This window comes from Bombyx mori, chromosome 9, assembly GCF_030269925.1.
Source record: "Bombyx mori chromosome 9, ASM3026992v2".
NCBI classification, from domain to species: domain Eukaryota; kingdom Metazoa; phylum Arthropoda; class Insecta; order Lepidoptera; family Bombycidae; genus Bombyx; species Bombyx mori.
Genome location: NC_085115.1, coordinates 13,566,459 through 13,587,586, shown reverse-complemented (window position 1 = coordinate 13,587,586; position 21,128 = coordinate 13,566,459). Strand labels below are relative to the sequence as shown.

Here is a 21,128-nt window from a genome sequence, read left to right as displayed (position 1 = left end):
CTGTACAGAGAGCTCCCGTGTATAACGGTTTCGGTCGATTAAGCCCCACAAGAATGTGCTCCGTGAGGCGGTGCACCTGAACGCATGAGTGATTTGTACGGAATCCGAATTGTTCATCGATGAGAATGCCCTTGGATGAGACGAAGTCTCTGAGGCGTTTGTAGAGCAAACGCTCATACAGTTTGCCTAGAGACATGAGGAGGCTAATCGGGCGGTAGCTCGTCGGATGATTTTTTGGTTTACCGGGTTTATGTATGCCGATAACGTCCGCTTCTTTCCACACCGCGGGAAAGATACAGTTCGCCATAGCGGCATTGAAAATAGATGCCAACATCACGATGAGTTGGACGGGTAGAAGTTTAATAACGCGGTTAGATATACCGTCGGAACCGGGAGCCTTGCGAGGACGTAGGTCTTTGATCAAGTCTTTAACTTCTATTGGGGTGACGGGTGGTAACGCATCCGATGGTGGCAAGGAGGCTCTGCGTTCTACCTCACTGTCTACTAATTCTACATGAACAGGGTCCACGGATTGAGTGCTGGGCGTGCACTGGGTTTGCAATGTATCGGCCAGCAGCTCTGCTTTTTCGTCATCATCGAACGCCGCGAGTCGGCCTGAGGGGCCTACGAGGGGGGGCATAGTTACTACCGTATCCGATTTGAGAGTACGAGCTAAGCGGTAGTAAGACCTTTGGGAGGGCGCGAGTCCTTCTAAGAAATCAGACCATCTGGCATCTCGGACTTCGGCGATGCGAGACTTTACGTCGCGTTGTAGGGCACGCATTCGAATACGATTTTCCGCGGTAGGATACCTGTTGTAAGCGCGTATCGAGGCGTTCTTAGCTCTAAGGAGTTCCCTAATATCGTCGGACAATTTGAAGCGGTGAAGGAAGTCCTCCGCTACAACTTGTTTCGATGACCTATCTAATGTCGAGGTGATGTGTGACGTTAAGACGTCTATGGCTTCAGCGGTATCCTGAGGAGACGGGATAGAGTCCGGGTTAAACGGGAGCGATGGTGGATCAGATTCAGCCAGGCTGATGCCCAGCGTGTGCCAATCCACCACAGTCCTCGTGACGGCAACGGAATCGGGAGCGCGACCGAGCTTCATAACGACGGGACGGTGGTCTGAATCTAACTCTGAAACTACTTCGATCGAGTGTAAGCGCAGAGTTACGTTTTTTAATAACGCTATGTCGAGTATATCCGGGCGATGCGCGATATTTAGCGGGTAGTGAGTCGGGGTTAGCGGAGCGACGATATCGAAGGCGAGATCATCGACTAACGCGTCAAGCCGCCTACCATTCGGGGTTGTGGTGTGTGAGTTCCACCTGATGTGTTTACAATTTAGGTCGCCCGCCAGAATGACAGAGCTCCCCATGCCGAGCAGCGCCTCGATATCACTGCTTAGAACGATCTTATCCGGTGGAAGATAAACGGATGCGATAACGATCGGCGCGTGTCCCGTCAGTGAGATTCGGCACACTGATGCTTCGATATTAGCGAGCGCGGGAGGATCGAGCGGGACGCAATGCAGGGCTCTTCTATAGTAAATGACGGTACCACCACCACGGGCAGAGAGCCTGTCGTTCCTGACCATGTTATAGTTCGCGATTTTAGGGTCACGGCGCGCGGGCTTAAGTAGGGTCTCCTGCACTAGAAAGATATCAATTTGATGGTCACGCAAAAAGTCAGAAACCTGATCACGTTGATTTGCGAGACCGTAAGCGTTAAAAAATCCTATCGTTACGGATAGGGGCTTTATTCTACTTATATACGCCATTGATTACCGGCGGAGTGAGGGGAGGACGTACGTATTTAATGACGCGTATACGTCGGCGTATTCCTGCACAACGGCGATAAAGTGTTGTGCAGTGGAGGCAGCGCGAATGGCGTCGCCCAAAGCGTTAACGCGCTCAAAGTTGATCGACTGAAAGAAGTCGATCGCTAAAGCGAGATTTTCGGACGCGGTCGGAGGGCAAGTCGCGGGAGAGGGACGAGTCGCGGGGGCGGGACGAATAGCGGAGGAGGGAGTTGTAGCCGTGTTCGTGTACGGCAGCGGTTTTGCCCAGGCCGAGACACTGGGCACCGCCGCCGGAACGAACGCTGGCTTAGCCTGCGACGCAGAGGGTGCCGAGGCTTTGATGTCTGGGCCGGAAGCTCGGAGGCGGTTTTGGCGGGCGACGCGGCGATTTATTTTAGGGGCTCGGGGGCAACCACGGTAATTCGCGGGGTGACCCTGTGTTCGACACAGGACGCAACTAGGCGGTTCCGTCGCGGTTTTTTGGTCGCGTGCGCAGAGGGCCGTGGCGTGATCGCCCAAACACTTAACACATCGGGGGCGCGCGTGACAGTTACGGGAAGAGTGCCCGTACAATTGACAGTTATGGCACTGGCTAGGAGTGCCTTTTTTATGGGGGGCTTCGATGGCGATACCGGAGAGCCTACAGACGGTCTGTGTGTTGAAGATTTTCTTACCCTCGGGGGTAGGCTGGAGGGTGACTAGAACCATATTATATGGCTCCCTACCGCGACCGGTGTGCATACGGTGCACAGAATTCACCTGTTCTAACAGATCTCGCCTTGACGAGCTCTACATCTAACTCTTTAGGGATTCCGCGTATTACAACGCGGAGTTCGCGCTCCTCCTGGAGCGTATAAGTATGGAAACTTATACGTTCCTTACGGAGGTAAGAAGAGAGGGCCCTATGGTCGTCGGGTGTTTGAACCTTAATTTGAATGCCGTTCGCGAGGTTACGGGCATTCGTGAAATTTATATTTTTGGCCTTAAGGGCCAGGCATACTCGATCCCAAGCTGCCTTCTCCTGAAGGATAACCGGGGGAGGGGTCTGGGTTTTATTTTGTGCCACCGGACGCGGCGACGGAGTGGCACGGGCTGGGGGCGCAACGGGAGTCTGAGGGCGGGGGCGCGACGCGTTCACGGCTTTGCTAATTTTAGCGGCCGCGGGAGCTCGAGACTCCGCGGCACGCTTCTTACCCTTCTGTACCAGGGTGAATCCATCCGTCGATGAGGCGGGGGCGAGGTCGACCTCCATGTCCGAGTCAGAGTCGGAGCACGAGGAGGCGGGTGCAGGCGACCTACGAGCAAGTGTAGGTGTTTTAGAGGGCGCGACGGAGGCCGCGGATGATCGCTCAGCTGAAACGATGATCACGGCGGACGACGCAGCAGCTTTTCTCGCCAGTATAGGCGACACGGGAGCGGCAGGCACGACAGAGGCTGCGGTGCTCAATGCAGAAGCTCTGCACGCAGGTACAGGCGACGCAGGAGCAGCGAGCGCGGCGGAGTCCTCGAGAGGGCTCGCAGTGTGATTGGCCTTGAAGGCCAGAAACTCTGAGGCGAGCTGTGGGTGGCGAAGTCGGAGGAATTCCGCGAATACAGCGTCCATTATCGCTGAGTACCCAGGTGGGGCGGCCCCGGGTCTTGAAAACACTCGCCTTGCGGCCAGGCCCCAACTTCTCGGACCTGAGCGGTTCTATTGAACACAGGTGGCAATGCGGCGCGATTACTACAGGACAAAGAAAAAGCACAACAAAACAGAAATTACAAAAAGAAACAAAACAAATAAATACTTGCAGGAAAACACTTTGTCGGCAAATGTTCCACGAACACAAAAATAACTAAAACAAAACAAATAAAAGCTTCCAGGAAACACACTTGGTCGGCAGATGTATCACGAACACAGGCCGCGCGAACAATGGCCGGGCTAACAAAAGCCGGGCGAACAAAGACCGGGCGATCGAGTGGACGATGAGCACGTCCGCACGTGACGGGTGCCTCTATCGGAAAGGCTAAAACTTGTCCCAATAGATTCCCTAAAATGTCTAATGTGGCAAACAGAAATCGACGCGACGATAAGCTATGTTTTCCAAAAACCAAAACTACATTAAAGAATAATAGTATACTAGGTATGAGCGTTAGGATATTTAATAAACTACCGAAGAAATTAAGAGACTTAGATGATTTTAATTTTAAAAAAAACCTAAAAGGTAATCTTATTAGTGAAAATTATTATCACGTGAATGATTTTCTTGGGGATGACATTGAAAATAAATGGATTTTTAATTATTAGTTGAATTATGGATGAATGAATGGTAAATTATATAATATTATAACTATGCACTGCACTAAAATTCGCATGTCAAATAATGACAAAGCATACACGCTGCTTTTAATTTATGTAATAACTCATTTTCACTATGCTTGGCGAATAAATGATTTCTTTCTTTCTTTCTTTCTTTCTTTCTTTCTTTCTTTCTTTCCTGAGCTTTGTAGTTTTTTTTATATGATTTTTTATAATCCGCTCAACTTTATGGCCCACCCTGTATATGCTATTAATATAAGTGTGTATGCGCAGTGTGGGTGTTGTATATTTTTGAATTTTTGACAGGCTAAATAGGGTTACTGGGAGTATGAATATTCTATTAGATTGTATGGAGTGGATGATAGTAAATTATGAAGAAAATTTGAATTTCACTGGTATGAATTTAAATTGTGGTTTGAATTAGTGAAGGATGGGTGTGAGTTTCCAAATTGTGGCCCAGTATTTTAGACTAAATAAATAGGGTTACTGGGAGTGCGGGTACTATTATTTTGAATTCGGTGGGTGATAAAAAAGTGAAATTTGAAGAGAATTCGAATATAACTGGAATGAATTTGAATTGTAATTTGGATTTGTGAAGTGTGGGTGATGGGGTGTGGCTATTGTGATTTATTAAACGGTTTATTTAGTGGTTAATTTTTAGTAGACGGGGTGGTTAGATGTGGCCCAGTAACGGTGTTTAGAGCACTGTATACTAGTGCAGGAGTGGGTGGACAGCTCGGAGCTTTGACAGCTCCCAGAATATGGTTCGCCCAGTCCGGGTAGGTTAATTGGGCTGGAGAAATCCTGTTTTTTCTGCTCAGCCCCGCCAGCCCGTGCGGGCTAGGGCAGGGGGTTCTGCTGTTTGAGGTCGAGTATGCAATTAACTTGTAATAGCCGTTATTTTTTTTAAATTGGTTTAATTAGGGTACCTCCATTCCCGGTTCGGGCGATACCACCAATTGATTTTACAACGCGGAAATGAAAGTATCGCTCCTTTACCTGATTCCAGATCGGTATCCTTGCGCTGAGGGCGGGATCGGCGCGCCTGGCTCGCAGCGGGGACGACACTCGGCAGTCGGGGGTCACTGGTCGGCTCAGCACTAGCTCTCCTGGACACGTCCAACTGACAGGTAACCAGGAAGTATTTAAGTTATGCTAGATGTATTTAATATTGTCGAGGCGATTCACCCGGTCCTCTCGGACTGGGTGAATCGCGACCGAGGACGTCTCACCTTCCGAGCGACGCAGGTGCTCACGGGACACGGCTGTTTCGGTCGCTACCTGCACCTCGTCGCCCGGAGGGAGCCGACGCCGAAGTGCCACCACTGCAGTGGCTGCAACGAGGACACGGCGGAGCACACGCTCGCGTACTGCCCCGCTTTCGCGGAGCAGCGCCGCGTCCTCGTTTCAAAAATAGGACCGGACTTGTCGCTTCCGACCGTCGTGGCTACGATGCTCGGCAGCGACGAGTCCTGGCAGGCGATGCTCGACTTCTGCGAGTCCACCATCTCGCAGAAGGAGGCGGCGGAATGGGAGAGGGAGAGCTCTTCTTCCCTCTCGGCGCCGTGCCGCCGCCGTCGAGCCGCGAGTCGGAGGAGGGCGTTTGTCCAGCCAGAGGACGGGACGTCGCGTCGGCGGCTGCGGACTGCGATGCGGTCCGCATTTTCGTCGTCGCTGTCGTTGCCGAAAATACTGTTAAAAAGCAACCCGATCGGCGGTGTATCGCGTTCCGACCCGGCAGGCTGGTTCTGGCCCAGCGGGGTATCCCGGAACACCAGCGGCACCCGGGCGGCCTGGTAGGGCCGCCGTACCGCGGAGACCGACGTCGTGGGGTCGTCGACTATCGCCTCGACGACCCGTCGGTCAGGCGTCCTCGGGATGGCGCCGCGTGTCTGGTTGTAGTGTTGACCGCGGGAACCCCCCTACTCTGTCCAGGTTCTGACCCCGGACGGAGATCGAACGTCGGGTGAAAGAGTGCAGGGGAGTCGTTTAGTGGGTGGGCCCTAAAACCCTTGGGCCCGCGATCTGCCCTCAACACCTGCAGATCGTTGAGTCTCACATACCCCGTGCGCCCCCTAGGCGCGGGGACCTCGTAGGAGGTTCGGCCCTCGGCCCGAAATAAAAAAAGAAAGATGTATGTAATATTGCTGAATGAATCTGAATGAATTTTCCATGAAAAACATGAATGATAATAAAAACGGTAAAAATAATGTTCCGTAAACAAAGACATCAAATCGATTAGGCAATGCACGATTTTTACACGTTTTATATTAGCTTCACTTGTATGTATGTTTGTCTGTTTGTAACTGACTCCTTTAGACGCGATTTTGACCCACTTTAAACGGCCAGATTTCATTCAAACTTTGTAGATTTATCGAGGACCGATGACAATATACTAATTCGATAATTAAGTCGTATCTGTGTAACAAGTTTTAAAAACACAATTTTACGCAAAATTATTAAATGCTTGGCACACAAAATTTAGAATAATGCCATCTAGTGACTAAATATTTTAGATACTTGCATTGTTACTGTTGGAGGGACAGTTTTGTTTTGAAATACCGAAAAACTTCACGAGATGGCGCTACAAAAAGTACCTTCCCAAAATTATAAAACCATTGTGATTGTCTACGAATAAATAATATTTAATAAACAATAAATAATATTTATTCGTAGGTGATTGTTTAAGATGTTATGAATATTTCAGTTTTGATTTCATCAAAATTATTTGAGTTATACTACTGAATTCCGAAGAAAATACTAATTAAGGCTGAGTTAAGTTCGGCTTTTTATTCAAGCCTCTTCCTGTAGTTTTTAAATTACATTTATGCGGATTGATGTTTCAAAGTTTTCAGATTACAATTTTAAAATCTGAAATAATTAATAACAGCGCCATCTACCAGATTTCATTCAAATTTTTTTAGATTTATCAAGGACCGATGGCAATACCGATGATGACCGATGATAAGATTATTCCATTATTCAATTTGCAAAATAAGATTTTTGCCGATTTATATAATTTTTATCTATAGTCGATAGCCCACACTTTTTTTAAATAAAATATTTTTTACACTATTTTCAATTTAAATTTATTAAAATTTATTTTGTATTTTTTAGTTAAATTTTATATAAAGCGTGTTTTTTAGTTTTTTAAACTATTATTTATTTTGCTTTAAGGGAAAACATAAAAATGTTTACATTTAAAAAATCAGTTGAAGTAAGAAAATTTGGTAATGGGTCCATAATATTTATTTAAGTTGCCGTTTTTTAATACTGGCCATTTGTAATGTAAAACTTAATTTATTCATGGCCGGCAGTAATTCCTAAATTAAAATTTTTATTTAAAAAATATGAAATTCTTTTTTCATATTCAGTAATCTGTTGATTAATAAGTATTTCGTTTTCACTACATTTGTATCTATCTCATAAATACGATCACTATAGAAATGGGAGTAATTATGGAATATGAGTTCTGTCGCGGTAGCAATGACTTAGCGAGAGCAGCGCTTCGCAGAATACACCGCCGCGGCGCCGGATCGGTTTCGCGACCCAATGAGAAGATCGGCGAGAAACGCAGTGGGAATTCTCACCCTAACACTCCGTTCTAGACCATTTTCATACATATGTTTGTTATATAGTAGATAACAAATTACCCTCGAATAAAATATTAAAGTTAAAAGTATCACAAAGCTTGTTGTCTCGGTAACTATTATATAAATCCCCCAATTGGCTAATGCTGTACATTTTTATAGTAAAGTATGTTATATAGTATATTCATATATCAACTAGTACACCTAATACGTTATTTTCTGTATCACCCCTAGTAGAAAATACCTTAGGCATTAAGTGCGCCAATTTATGTAACACTAGCCCTAGCAAGAGCAGTGCTTCGCAGAATCTACCACCGGATCGGAAACGCGCCCCACTCAGAAGATTCGGCGTGAAACTCAGTGGGCTGTGTCTATGGGTTTATTTACTCGCCGAACCTTTCGTCGCAAGTGACGGGTTCGACGAGAACGGTGACCGGTGCTTGACCTACCTAAAAGCACCTAAAAGCACAAGAAATGACGTGTTTTGGGCGACGTCGACAGTTTACCATTCGGTCCGCAGGATCGGGTATGTAGTTACCGGCGGCCACGACAAGAAGGTTTTCGTGTCGTGCCGTTTTCTGGAAATAGCACACCGATGCCGACTGTAGATACTTACTAATGGAGTTTAAGCCCAGATCGTCGTGGAGATCCACTTTTCACGCAAACCACGCTGTTCCGAAGGCTATCCTGCAAAAAAGGGATTGAATGATTTTAAGGGGTTCCAAAGTTCCAAGTTGGTGCGGGCGCGTGAGCGAACACTACACTTGCATAGGTCATGACCGGACATATGCAAGTTTTGTGGAGTGTCACCAAGGGACAATGTACTTCGCTTGCAAATCATCGGATCGGACATCTTGATCGCCATTATGTACCTACTTATCGAAACTCACCGAAACTGAAATGACCCTACAAAAGAGAGACTAAAAAGAGACAAACATAAAATATTCCTAAAGCGTTTAGGCTGCGAGAGAATGTAATAAAATACATATAAATGTTTCACTTCTAACATGTTTACACATGTAAAATAGGGTTCACAGCGCATAAAATAAAACTTCTCTTGTTCCAAAATCTTCTCTTATAATAATTATTAATAATCGCCATCTTCCAATTCTCTGTCATTCTGTCTGTCATTCTCTTCTCCCTTTCTTTCCGTTTTCTCTCACTCACATCTTAACGCTCCGTTTCACACTCTTTTCATACGTTCCGTTCTTACCAATCCTACACACATGTACACAGGTTTCTTTTGTATTAGGTGTATGGGCGAGCTCACGGTTCACCTAGTGGTAAGTGCTAATAGAACGTGATTGTGACGATGGCTACGGGCCTACAGATGCATTTTTTGTCTGGAAACAAATTTCCCTAGTCAATTGAGCATTTCATTTTGGGGAAATTATCAAAACCTTCTTGCATTATAGGGTACACATTAAATAACCAGTATACCCGTGGACTATATATAGCTTTTTGTTGCCACGAACCATCAGTGGGATCGGTGGAATGAGCTCCCCTACATGGTGTTTCCCGAGCGCTGTGAGAGTACTTAACGGTAGGCAGCAGCTTGGCTCTGCCCCTGGCATTGCTGAAGTCCATGGGCGACGGTAACAACTCACCATCAGGGAAGCCGTATGCCCGTCTGCCTACAAGGGCAATAAAAAAATGCAACAGATTAATTAACTAGCCGACATGACGTAAGCTCGAGATAACAGTAGTAAAAATTTATGTATTTTTCCCTGAAACCATATTTTTAAATTCAAAAGTACTCGTATATTACCTTCGTCAATCCCAAGTTTTTAAATCTATTATTAAGTGATTGACCTTCTCCCGTCAACCCGACAAACTACCATCAGCAGAATACTTACCCACCTCTAAATAAGAAATTTAATTTATACACCACAGGATTTCAAAAGCTTCTGTTATTTTGGACACAATTGAATCGCAATTTACGTTCACCCGAGCCCTTTTCACTGTGAGCATCGGTTATCACGTTATGTCTACGGGCTCTGACAGCCACATGAAGCTTTAGATACACCTCACATTTGTCTGGCCATCTTCTTCTTTTTCTCCACCTTATCCCACTAGGTATTTTTTTATTGCTTAGATGGGTGGACGAACTTACAGCCCACCCGGTGTTAAGTGGTTACTAGAGCCCATAAACCTCTACAATGTAAATCCGCCACCCACCTTGAGATATAAGTTCTCAGGTCGCAGTATAGTTACAACGGCTGCTCTACCCTTCAATCCGAAACGCATTACTGCTTCACGGCAGAAATAGGCAGGGCGGTGGTACCTACCCGAGCGCACTCACAAGAGGTCCTACCACCAGTAATTACGCAAATTATAATTTTACGGGTTTGATTTTTATTACACAATGTAGGGTCGGCACAGCTGATTTTTCTCTTCCATTCTATTCTATCACCCGTCATCTCAATACTCACCCCTCTCTCTCATATTGTCATTCACACATTCCATCCATGTCTTCTTCGGTCGACCTCTTCCCCCTCTACCTTGCACTACCATTTCCATACCTCTCATAGTCACATGCATCTTCTCTCTACGCATCACATGTCCATACCAAGCTAACGGTCCGCTCTTTATAACTCGTTAAATTACGATAATTTTTCTGGCCATATACCGAAAGAAAATAATAAATATTATAATAATCATGCAAATAATTATAAATCTTTCAAATCGTGAAATCACAGAACTACGTCACAATAATACGTCATTCTTACGATTTCCGATTGTTATCCGGCGGCTACGTCACATGTCGTTACTAAATTAGTTAGCAACAAATTCGCGGATTCACTCGCGATTTTACGTTCTAACTCAACGATATGACTTAGTCGCAACGCGTAGTGCTTACAGTCGTGTGTCAATATGTAGCAGTTGTATAATATTAAATGTTCTACCTCAGATGAACTAGATAATTTTTAATAGGATTTTTTTATTTATGTCACAAATTTTCTTGAAGTGGATATTATTAGGAAAATTACTTAAGTTACCGATTAAGACCGATCTGTAATACTTTACGGTTTTTCTTAATTTTCCGTGATATCGAAGCGAGGGATATCTTTCCTCTTTATAATATTAGTATAGAAGTATAGCTTAGTATAGACAAGTGTGAGAAGTTTCATACTCCTTCGTCCCGCCGCTGACTACTCCCCGAATCCTGATCACGCAGGAGCCAGTAACCGTCGACGCCCTAGACACGTCCTTACGAATCCATCAGATCCAATAACCTTGGCATTAGACGTCTTCAGCTCTAACACTAGGAGCAGGCTTAGGGACCTCAGTATTCGTACTCGTCGAACTCGACAAAGAGTTCGCCGTGCAACCTAACCCATGAATCAGCTCGCTGAGTTTCTCGCCGGATCTTCTCAGCGGGTCGCGATTCCGATCCGGTAGTAGATTCATTCGCGAAGCAGCTGCTCTTGAGCTGCTAGGTCTCCTTCGGAGGCGCTCGGGTAGCTGTTAGCAAATCCCACCCCTTCTGGCTGAGCCTTTGCTCGCCCACCTGTCCTGGTGAAACTGGAAAGGCCTCCGGGCCACCAGTTATAATCTTTCAATCATAAAAAAAAAAAACTCCTTCGTCCGCGCAATTTTCGTAAAAAGGGGTACAAAGTTTTTGCTTCACGTCTTAATATATATAGATAATGCTGTTTGAGTTATTCATTAGTATTTTTTTTATATTCCGTTATAGAAAGGAAACTCGCGTGATACGTCACAATGCTGATAAGAAGTGTTTATAAGTTTCACGTGTTGCTCTCTCAATATAAAGCTGCGGGAGCGCCCTACATCGCCACAACAGAACCAGCGCTCGTATTGTTAACATTAAGTTATATTCACGTTAAATCACCAAATATTAGTCTCATCGAAGAGCGCAAACGAAAAAAAAATGTTACTTATACTAAGAAGAGCTTTGATTTTAATTGTGAGTCATGAAGTTAATTTAATTTTTTTTAACAATTGTATTAGTAGCTGTTCAATTCGAGAATTGAGTGTTAATAATCTGAATTTCTTTCAGGGATCGGTTCAGTTCAGTGTCGGCAATACAATTTCAAACAACGATTCACTTATAGTCGAAATGCCACCGGGATGCAGAGGCGAAAAGATGTGTTTTGAAAAATCTAAGGACTATCCGATCGATAAAATAAATAGCCTATTAAATAGCAAGGTAAGAATTATTCGAATTCACATAACCACGTAACTTTTTATAAGGTAGACAGTAGTTTAGTCTGATGCTATTGCATATTGTGGGTCCGCATGGATTGGTACAATCCTGCCTACTCCAACCGGGGAGTAGTCTTTCTGGCCGAAGGGTGGGATGGGAGTTCTGCTATTTTAATTTTTTTTTATTGCTTAGATGGGTGGACGAGCTCACAGCCCACCTTGTGTTAAGCGGTTACTGGAGCCCATAGACATCTACAACGTAAAATGCGCCACCCACCTTGAGATATAAGTTCAGTATCAACATAGTTCCAACGGCCGCCCCACCCTTCAAACCGAAACGCATTACTGCTTCACGGCAGAAATAGGCATACCCGTGCGGACTCACAAGAGGTCCTACCACCAGTAATTACGCAAATTATAATTTTGCGGGTTTGATTTTTATTACACGATGTTATTCCTTCACCTTGGAAGTCAATCGTGAACATTTGTTCAAAGCCTCATAATGCTTATAGCTTCTAAAGCATTAAACGCTTAGTAGACTCAGTCGTTTATTAATATTTAAGTAGTTCATGCGAGACATGGCCTCTTAATTCGATGTGAACTCGAAAGTGAAGTAGAATATTGTGATTTTTTTAATTCATTAATCCCTTATGGAGGAGTAGGCCTTAACTCGAAGAAAAGTTCTTTCAAATAATAATAAAAAAAGTGTATATGTTAACAGAAATGTATGTAATCCGTCATTGTATACAATTCCTAGGAAATGTATGTAATTCCTAAAATCGCACGGAAATGTGTGAAATAAATTATATTATACCTACACATTACACATTTCCTAGGAAATCTATACATTAAATAGTTTTTCAAACAATATTTTATACATTTCCTAAATAGTATCGGAATTGTACACATTTCCTAGGATTTGTATACAATTCCTTGATTTCATACATTTCCGGTAACATATATATTATAAGAATTGTTAATTATTGTTTGCAAGAAATAAAAAGGCTTTTATAGAATCTCTTATGGAACTATTATCTCGGCAGGGTTGGGGAATAGCCGACGCGATCAGGGTGTTCGGTCATCGACAAGGTAGCTTCATGGAAATCTGCAAATCTAAGATACTGGTAAGTTAATATTCACACTAATTTTTAACAGATTATTTTCAGCAGTTTGTGGGAATATACGACAAAGGGAAGATATTGCACCGAGCAGATTATATTGCTCGGTAGACTGACGGTCCGAATTTTTTTTTTTTTTCTACCTAAGCTGATAGCCTTGAGAGGCTATTTCAGCGTAACCTTAACTAGTAGGTGAGCTCAGGGGACTCAAACCGGAGTGATCCTAACACTGAACCTAGCCAGAGCAGTGCTTCGCAGAATCTACCGCCGGATCGGAAACGCGACCCACTGAGAAGATCCGGCGAGAAACTCAGTGGGCTGTGTCTATGGGGGAATGTTGTTGTTTGGAACTTGTTCTATTCTTGAACTATTCCAATTACGAAGTCCCATGAGACAGATGTAAATATTGTGTGTGTGTGTGTAATTAATTGTGTAATGATTTACACTGATTGTGTATTTTTTAAATTCACGACCATAAACTAAATCCATACTAACATATAAATAAATCTACAGTGGTTTTTGCCGATGTTCCGTTATAACTACTGAACCATGCATCCGATTGACTTGAAACTTGGTATCCATGTAGAAAATATATGTACTTAATGGATAGGCTAATATTTATATAAGTGTTGGACTCCCTACACCAGTTGCGGGGGTGTTAATGATGAGAATTTTTGTGGGGGTGAGAAAAAATAATGTTAATTTTAAATGCCCAGCGATGCGGACGGGTACAGCTAGTAATGAATAATCCGAAACGTGAAGAGTTACGTTCTAAGAAGTGTCAAAAGGGACTTCGTAATTGGAATAGGGTTATAGATCTTGAATTAACGCTTCAATTGTACTTAGACTAAAACGTATTATTAATGAATATCTTTTTTGAACAGCCACCTACACAGGTGTACGAAATTGAAGACGAGAACGGCATCATTCGGTTCGTTGTTCAAGCTGAGAGGTTTAAGCAAATCGTCAACGTCATTAATTGCAGGTATGCTTTGGTTAACTCCGTAAATGGATACAGAGCCCTCCTCCCTGAGTCGCAGTCCTCATGTCTTTTGGTTTTTTTTTATTGCCCTTGTAAGTAGACGAGCCACCGCCCTGTCTATTTCTGCCGTGAAGCAGTGATGTGTTTCGGTTTGAAGGTTGGGGCAGCCGTTCTAACTATACTTGAGACCTTAGAACTTATATCTTAAGGTGGGTGGCGCACTTTACGTTGTAGATGTCTATGGGCTCCAGTAACCGCTTAACACCAGGTGGGATGTGAGCTCGTCCACCCTTCTAAGCAATAAAAAAAATAGCATACGGCCCTAATGGCGAGTGGTTACCATCGCCCGTGGACTAAAGTAATGCCAATGGTCGTGACCATCTATCTCCTCCCGTTATCTCTGGATGATGTTTCGCCATCTTCCACTGTTTTCGGCGGTGTCTATGGCATCGTAGACGGTGGTATCCAGAGTGGTGCGGATTTGGTCGGACCGGCGCATTGGAATGCGGCCACGAGATCTTTTGCCTGCAATCTCGCCACTTGATAGCAAGTTGATTGCTTACAAGATTGTTATAACTGATATACAGCTGGACGTCTATTAAACCATAGTTTCATAGGAAACAGAGGTGACATTTAATCGTGCCCAATACTGCCCGCCTAGTGCTAAATAGTTGCCGGAACTAATAGACATCAACAACGTAATTTCCACCTTGAGACGTGAGCTCTAAGTCTTAATTTTATAGTAAAGCTGTATTGTCGTAGGTGATGTCTGTAACTTAAACGCTTAGTTTAATTAGTACAGGCCGAAAATAGTTTTTATTGCTGTATGGGCTGACGAGCGCACGGCTTACTCGATGTTAAGCGTTGCTTGGACCGAAACTCGTGACTAATTTGCAGCCAATGCTTGTAGGCAGCGACTTAAGTACGCCCATAGCGTTGCTTACGTCCATGAGCGATGTTGAACACTTACCATCCGGTGGGCAGTAACCTCGTCTGCCTACGTAGGCGATAAAGAACAAGAAAAAGGAAACCAATTTGTATAATACTATTATTATTTGATTGCAGTAACGAAGGAAACATCACGAGGTCGTCTGATATATACAGGAGATCTTATTTCGGATACGGAGCATTGAGAAGCTACTACGTGACGTGTAGACAGGTTACCATTGATTTCAAGTTCCTGGTGCTCAGTATAGACGGACAATCACTCGACACCGCTTCCGTATACGGAGGACTGCCAGTCTGCTGCTCTTGCTATGTGGCGAGAAAAAATATTAATCATTTGAACGCATCGTATTAATCAAATCATACTAAGGGACGCGATTTTGACGAAAAGGATTTTTTTTCCTACCTATGCTGATAGCCTTGAGAGGCTATTTCAGCTTCACCCTAACGTGTAGGTGAGCTAACGGGGCTCAAACCGGAGTGTTGCTAACACTGACCCTAGCAAGAGCAGCGCTTCGCAGAATCTACCAACGGATCGGAAACGCGACCCACTGAGAAGATCCGGCGAGAAACTCAGTGGGCTGTGTCTAGGGGTTAATTCGCTCGTCGAGCCCTTCGTCGCAAGCGACGGGTTCGACGCGGACGGTGACCGGTGCTTGTGGTACCTAAAAGCACCGTTAATGGATCTGGACGATCCGTAATAACATGTTTTGAGCGAAATTACACACAGTAATGGATTATCTTAACGAGTGCATTATTTATTTATTTATTTATTTATTAAACTTCATGTAAAATTTACATTGGCGGACTTAATGCCTAAGGCATTCTCTACCTACTCTAGTGGTAGGTGCAATGAAATTTATATTAAGTTATAAAAAGTATATACATGCATACCTAATAATATATACATACATACATACTTCCATACATACATATGTCCATAAACTTAGACTGAACCATAATTGTAATTACTTTTACTTATCTATTTATTATAGGCGGTTTTATAATAAGATAATGTACCTTAACTGTAATTTTTTTTATTTTATTGCATAAGTAATTAAGGTAATTGGTTACTGGAGCCCATAGACATCTACAATGTAAATGCGCCACCTACGACGACGACAATGTTAATGTAGTATAAGATAAGTAAAAGTTAATGTTAATAATGTACAGTAGCATATATAGAACGTTTGACGGAGCTTTAAAAAATATATTATCACTATGTCTACAAGTGAGCCTATATCTCATAAATTATTGACTGTAAAATTATTTATTATTTAATTTTAAAACAATATATTTTATATGTAAATATAAAGCTTCTTGTGATTTTTATTTTAAATCCCAAAACTATGTGACTTACTAGATTTCGTTGACGCGAGAAATATATTTAAATAACATCAAAATTGTATAAACGAATAATCAATTTAAAGTTTTATTAAATAGTATCTAATAAATAAATAACTGAAAAAAGGTCATTTGGCCACGAATTAGGATTCCCCGTGTTATCGGTACCAGAGATTGACATACATCTAATATATAAAATTCTCGTGTCACAATGTTCGTTCCCATACTCCTCCGAAACCGCTTGACCGATTCTCATGAATTTTTTTATGCATATTCAGTAAGCCTGAGAATCGGCTACTATCTATTTTTCATACCCCTAAGTGATTAGGGCTGTGCACCCCTAACATATTTTTTTTTTTTGGACTTTTTTTTTGTTATAATGCGGTATTATGTGGTTGAATGGGGTTTTGTTATTTTTATTATATATTCCCTCATCGTTCACAGCACTACATACCTATTTCACTCATTTACCATATCCTTACACACTTACAATAAGTTAGTTTTTTTTTCTACACTAGAAATTCCCTAGAAATCTTATATATGGCAAAACAATGTTTGCCGGGTCAGCTAGTACCTATATATGTTTAAATACCCGTGCGGACTCACAAGAGGTCCTACCACCAGTACGTATACCTTAAAATGCATTGACTGCCCAAAGGACAATGCCCAAAAGTGGGCCAACTTTATGTCAAAACTATTTGTACTTGAAAAACTATGCCTTATTTTTTCACGTTGTTTAGTTTATGTATCAGCATTTCTTTCAACCTGGCATTGTTTTCCAAAAAAATAAATTAACATTTGATAACATCTCAAAACTATCCATGCCATAGTTTTTAAATTCGCCAATAGGCAAAGGGCTTAGCCCATATAGCTTTATAGCAAACCTATATGCTGTCAAACGAAAGAGTTGTTTGTGACTTGAACAACAAATAAAAAAAAAATAGCTAATGCTTATAATTCACAGGCTTCTTAGTTTATTTTTGTTCAATTCAATATTTATATATTGTAATAATAATTATTACTTAAAACCATGAATTAGTTAATATTTTTAGATATTAATGATTCCATTAGTAAAAATATCAATGGCCTACCATTACTCTATTCTTATTATATACGATCAGAGAGTTTTGGCAGCAACCTGAGTGAAGCGTCACTTGAATTTTTATTTTATGGTTTTTTTAATAGTTTATTGTGTAATTTGTATTATTTGTATTTGTAATATTATGTATAAAAGGTCTGCGTAAACTCATGCTCAGTCAATGTGGTATTCGTCGAGTTGACGTCAAACCTCCCAAAAAGCAATAAAAAGAGATACACCGGCTTTTTATTGACATAAAAAATATATAACTTCGGCAGACTAGGCTGTATAGGCTACGCTCTTTGCCTGCTTATTGGCTAATTTAAAAACAACAACAACAATATCGTTGCCGGCTTCCGAATTTTCATTTCATTTTATTATTATTATGAGGATATAATAATAATAAAATGTACGTAAGGGCTTATTTCTAGCAACATTAACCACAATTAACTTATTTAATACTGTAAATAATTATGAGAGCGATTATTGATTTCGAAGAAAACAAATAACAACTTAATTTTAGCTGCAGAAAAAAACAGATGTCTCTTAAACCTGGGTGAGAATATAAAAATCGTTTTCTGAATATGAAACGATATTTCTTTGTCTATCAAATTAAGTTAAAACCATCATGACAGGACAACTTTTTTTAGGGGCCCAAACGCCCATAGAAAATGGGCATTGTCCTTTCATATTTGTAACCACATTAGCTCTAAAGAATTGGAATCAATCAATCAGTCATGGGGAACATAAATGTAGAAACAATTCAACCTTATTAATTAACTTACATAATAATTAATAGCAAATATGAATCCTGGAATTCCACAATATTGTGTATTATTTCGCAATGAATTTACGTCAGCGACCGTTATCGTTTTTCGTTCTTGCTTCATAGCGATTCGTAAAAGGTCATTAAGAGGAAAATTATTTAAGCTGACGAAAAATTTTATACCTGTACGTAGTGTACTCAAGATTCCATACACTTAAATATATTTAACTAAAAAAGAATTGGAAATGAAAATCGAGTTATCCAAAATGTCTAAAACTAAAAAACTAATAAATCTTGAGAATATTTTAATGGGAACACACGAGCACAGAAGTATCAACTGTCAAATAAAAAAAGAATAATCAAAATCAGTTGACCTCGAGAAAAGTTGTATGGCCCACAAAAAAAAGTTAATTTGAGAATCTCCTCTTTTTTAAATCTATCTACATATATAAAAATGAAGTGCTGTTTGTTAGTCTCGCTAAAACTCGAGAACGGCTGGACCGATTTGGCTAATTTTGGTCTTGAATTATTTGACGAAGTCCAGAGAAGGTTTAAAAGGTAGATAAATATGAAAATGCTCGTAATTAAATAAAAATAGCAATTTTGTTTTTCCTTTAATGTGTCCACCAAAAGCTTAGCTCTTTTATTTATCGATTGAGGCACTACGAAGTCTGCCGGGTCAGCTAGTCGGATAACAAATAAGCAAAATTTCAAACTATTCGTAAGCTTTTTACAGACGAAAATTATGTTCCCTTACTTGAAATACACATTTCAACGAATTTGTTAAGTTCTTCGTTTTCTCAACGCAACATCAGATCTCATCAGCAAAAATAGTACTCTTAATTTTTTTCCATAGAGACCGGATGTAGAGTTTGTTTCACATTCTTGAACGGTGTTTTGACAATGAATTGAATTGTACCTTTAAATTTTCAAACCAATAAATGCTATTGACTGTTCTATAGCAAAGAGTCCGACATGCAACCTATTCCATAGATTCTACCCACTGAATGTCTTATCAGATCTTCTTGGAGGGCCGCGATTCCAATCCGGTAGTAAATTCAGCAAAGCACTGCTCTTCCTAGGGCTAGGGCAAGTTCTCGCAGTTGGAGCCCCGTTTGCTCACCTACCAAATTTTGCATAGCCGAAATAGACACTAAAGGCTCCAACGATTAGGTAGGGTCAAACGAAACTAAAGAATCCAAGCTCTTTTTAATCGTTAGGTACCAACGATCTATATGACATGTGACTAGGAGATGTATGGAAATTATAGTGCAAGGTAAATGGGGAAGAGGTCGACCGAAGAAGACATGTATGGAGTGTGCGAATGACAATATGAGAGAGAGAGGAGTGAGTGTTGAGATGACGGTTGATAGAAGAGAATGGAATAGAAAAATAAGAACTAGTTATAAAACATGCTGACCAATAGTCTAAAGTCTGAAGACGACATTTTAGAAATAATTAAATCATTTCCGACAGTAAGGCCGAAGGTTTTGAGTCTCTCAAAAGTATGTGCTATACTATATTTTAAGTACGCTTCGCATGTCACTTGCTAGTTGGCTTTGTTTTCTATACGCTCGTAACGCGAAATGGGGATAAAAAAAATTATTGCCCTTGTAGGCAGACGAGCATACGGCCCACCTGATGGTGAGTGGTTACCGTCGCCCATGGACTTCAGCAATGCCAGGGGCAGAGCCAAGCCGCTGCAAAATTTTGGATAGGTAGTATCGGTCTAGGATCGCACCACCCAATCTCTGGTGTTTTAAAAAGCGAGTAAGGGAAAAACCGGAGAATGAGCAGCGTTATCTGTGTACTAAAATCGACAACTGATAAGCACTCGTCATGGTAAAATACCCCCTATTTTATGAAGCACTCAATCGTTCCATTTTGAAGGATTTGGGGCTTTACACAATACAGTTGATACTTCGACCTCTTTCTCAGGTGGTAACCTTGGTGATGTGTCTATAGACATTGAATAAGACGATATAGACCTAATCTATCTAAGCTTGATTTGACGATGATGAAGGATTTTTTTATTATTAGTTGAATTATGGATGAATGAATGGTAAATTATATAATATCTTGCACTGCACTAAAATTTGCATGTCAAATAATGACAAATCATACACGCTGCTTTTAACTTATGTAATAACTCATTTTCACTAGCGAATAAATGATTTCTTTCTTCTTTCTTTCTTTCTTGGCCTAGGTGGGTCGTTAGCTTGCTCATTTATATACACCCCTAATACAAAGTACATTAAAATGTATTAAATGTATTATAGTCGGAAAAGCCGCAAAATGTCCTTCAAGGAGCAGGGAATTACCTAAATTTTCCCAGGACGACCAGCGTGCTTCTGCCGCATGACCACCACTATCGAATCCACTTTCCACGTAATAATAAATAAATTAATGGGAATTGCATACTTTGCTCAGTAACGTCACCAATAAATAATCCAGACTTTACACTTTCATGGCTTTTCGCGAGCCATAGACGTAGATAATTAAAATAACTTTAACAGTTTAATCCCGCCATTTTTATTGTCTTACCGGTGCCCGTGATCACGAACACTGTAAAGTTTAAAGTTTAAAAAGTAAAATAACGTAATAACATTAACAAAAAGTGTGATTAAACCGTATAAGTAATTTTAATTGTTTTTGACACTTTCATTGTATTTTAGAATCCACGTAGCACTATGAAATACAATACGTTACGTTTTAGTGCAAATGCAAGATATAACGCAATGAAATTTATAATTTATTTACAAGTAACACATTTACGGCCCGTAAAATAAATGGAGATATCAGTTTTTTTTTTTTCTATTCGAAAAAGCATAATTCGTTGCCGTTGAAAACAACTGGTTACTGGTGGTAGGACCTCTTGTGAGTCCGCGCGGGTAGGTACCACGACCCTGCCTATTTCTGCCGTGAAGCAGTAATGCGCTTCAGTTTGAAAGGTGGGACAGCCGTTGTAAACTATACTTGAGAACTTAGAACTTATATCTCAAGGTGTGTGGCATATTTACATGGTAGATGTCTAT

The 21,128-nt window shown here is 41.6% G+C and overlaps 1 protein-coding gene across 2 annotated transcripts; it reads left to right on the top strand.

Annotated features, from left to right (window-relative positions):
* The first annotated feature begins 5,016 nt into the window (after nt 1-5,016).
* LOC101738812 (uncharacterized) lies at nt 5,017-16,221 on the top strand. Of its 2 annotated transcripts, none has more exons than XM_038013094.2 (5): nt 5,017-5,233; nt 11,715-11,864; nt 12,904-12,984; nt 13,863-13,963; nt 15,026-16,221. In XM_038013094.2, exons 2-5 carry the CDS (start codon nt 11,775-11,777, stop codon nt 15,258-15,260), a joined length of 507 nt encoding a protein of 168 aa, XP_037869022.1. In that variant the 5' UTR covers nt 5,017-5,233; nt 11,715-11,774; the 3' UTR covers nt 15,261-16,221. The 2 variants fall into 2 exon arrangements, with proteins under 2 accessions (XP_037869022.1, XP_004931189.1); XM_004931132.5 differs by lacking the exon at nt 5,017-5,233 and adding an exon at nt 11,364-11,621.
* The last annotated feature ends 4,907 nt before the right edge of the window (nt 16,222-21,128 follow it).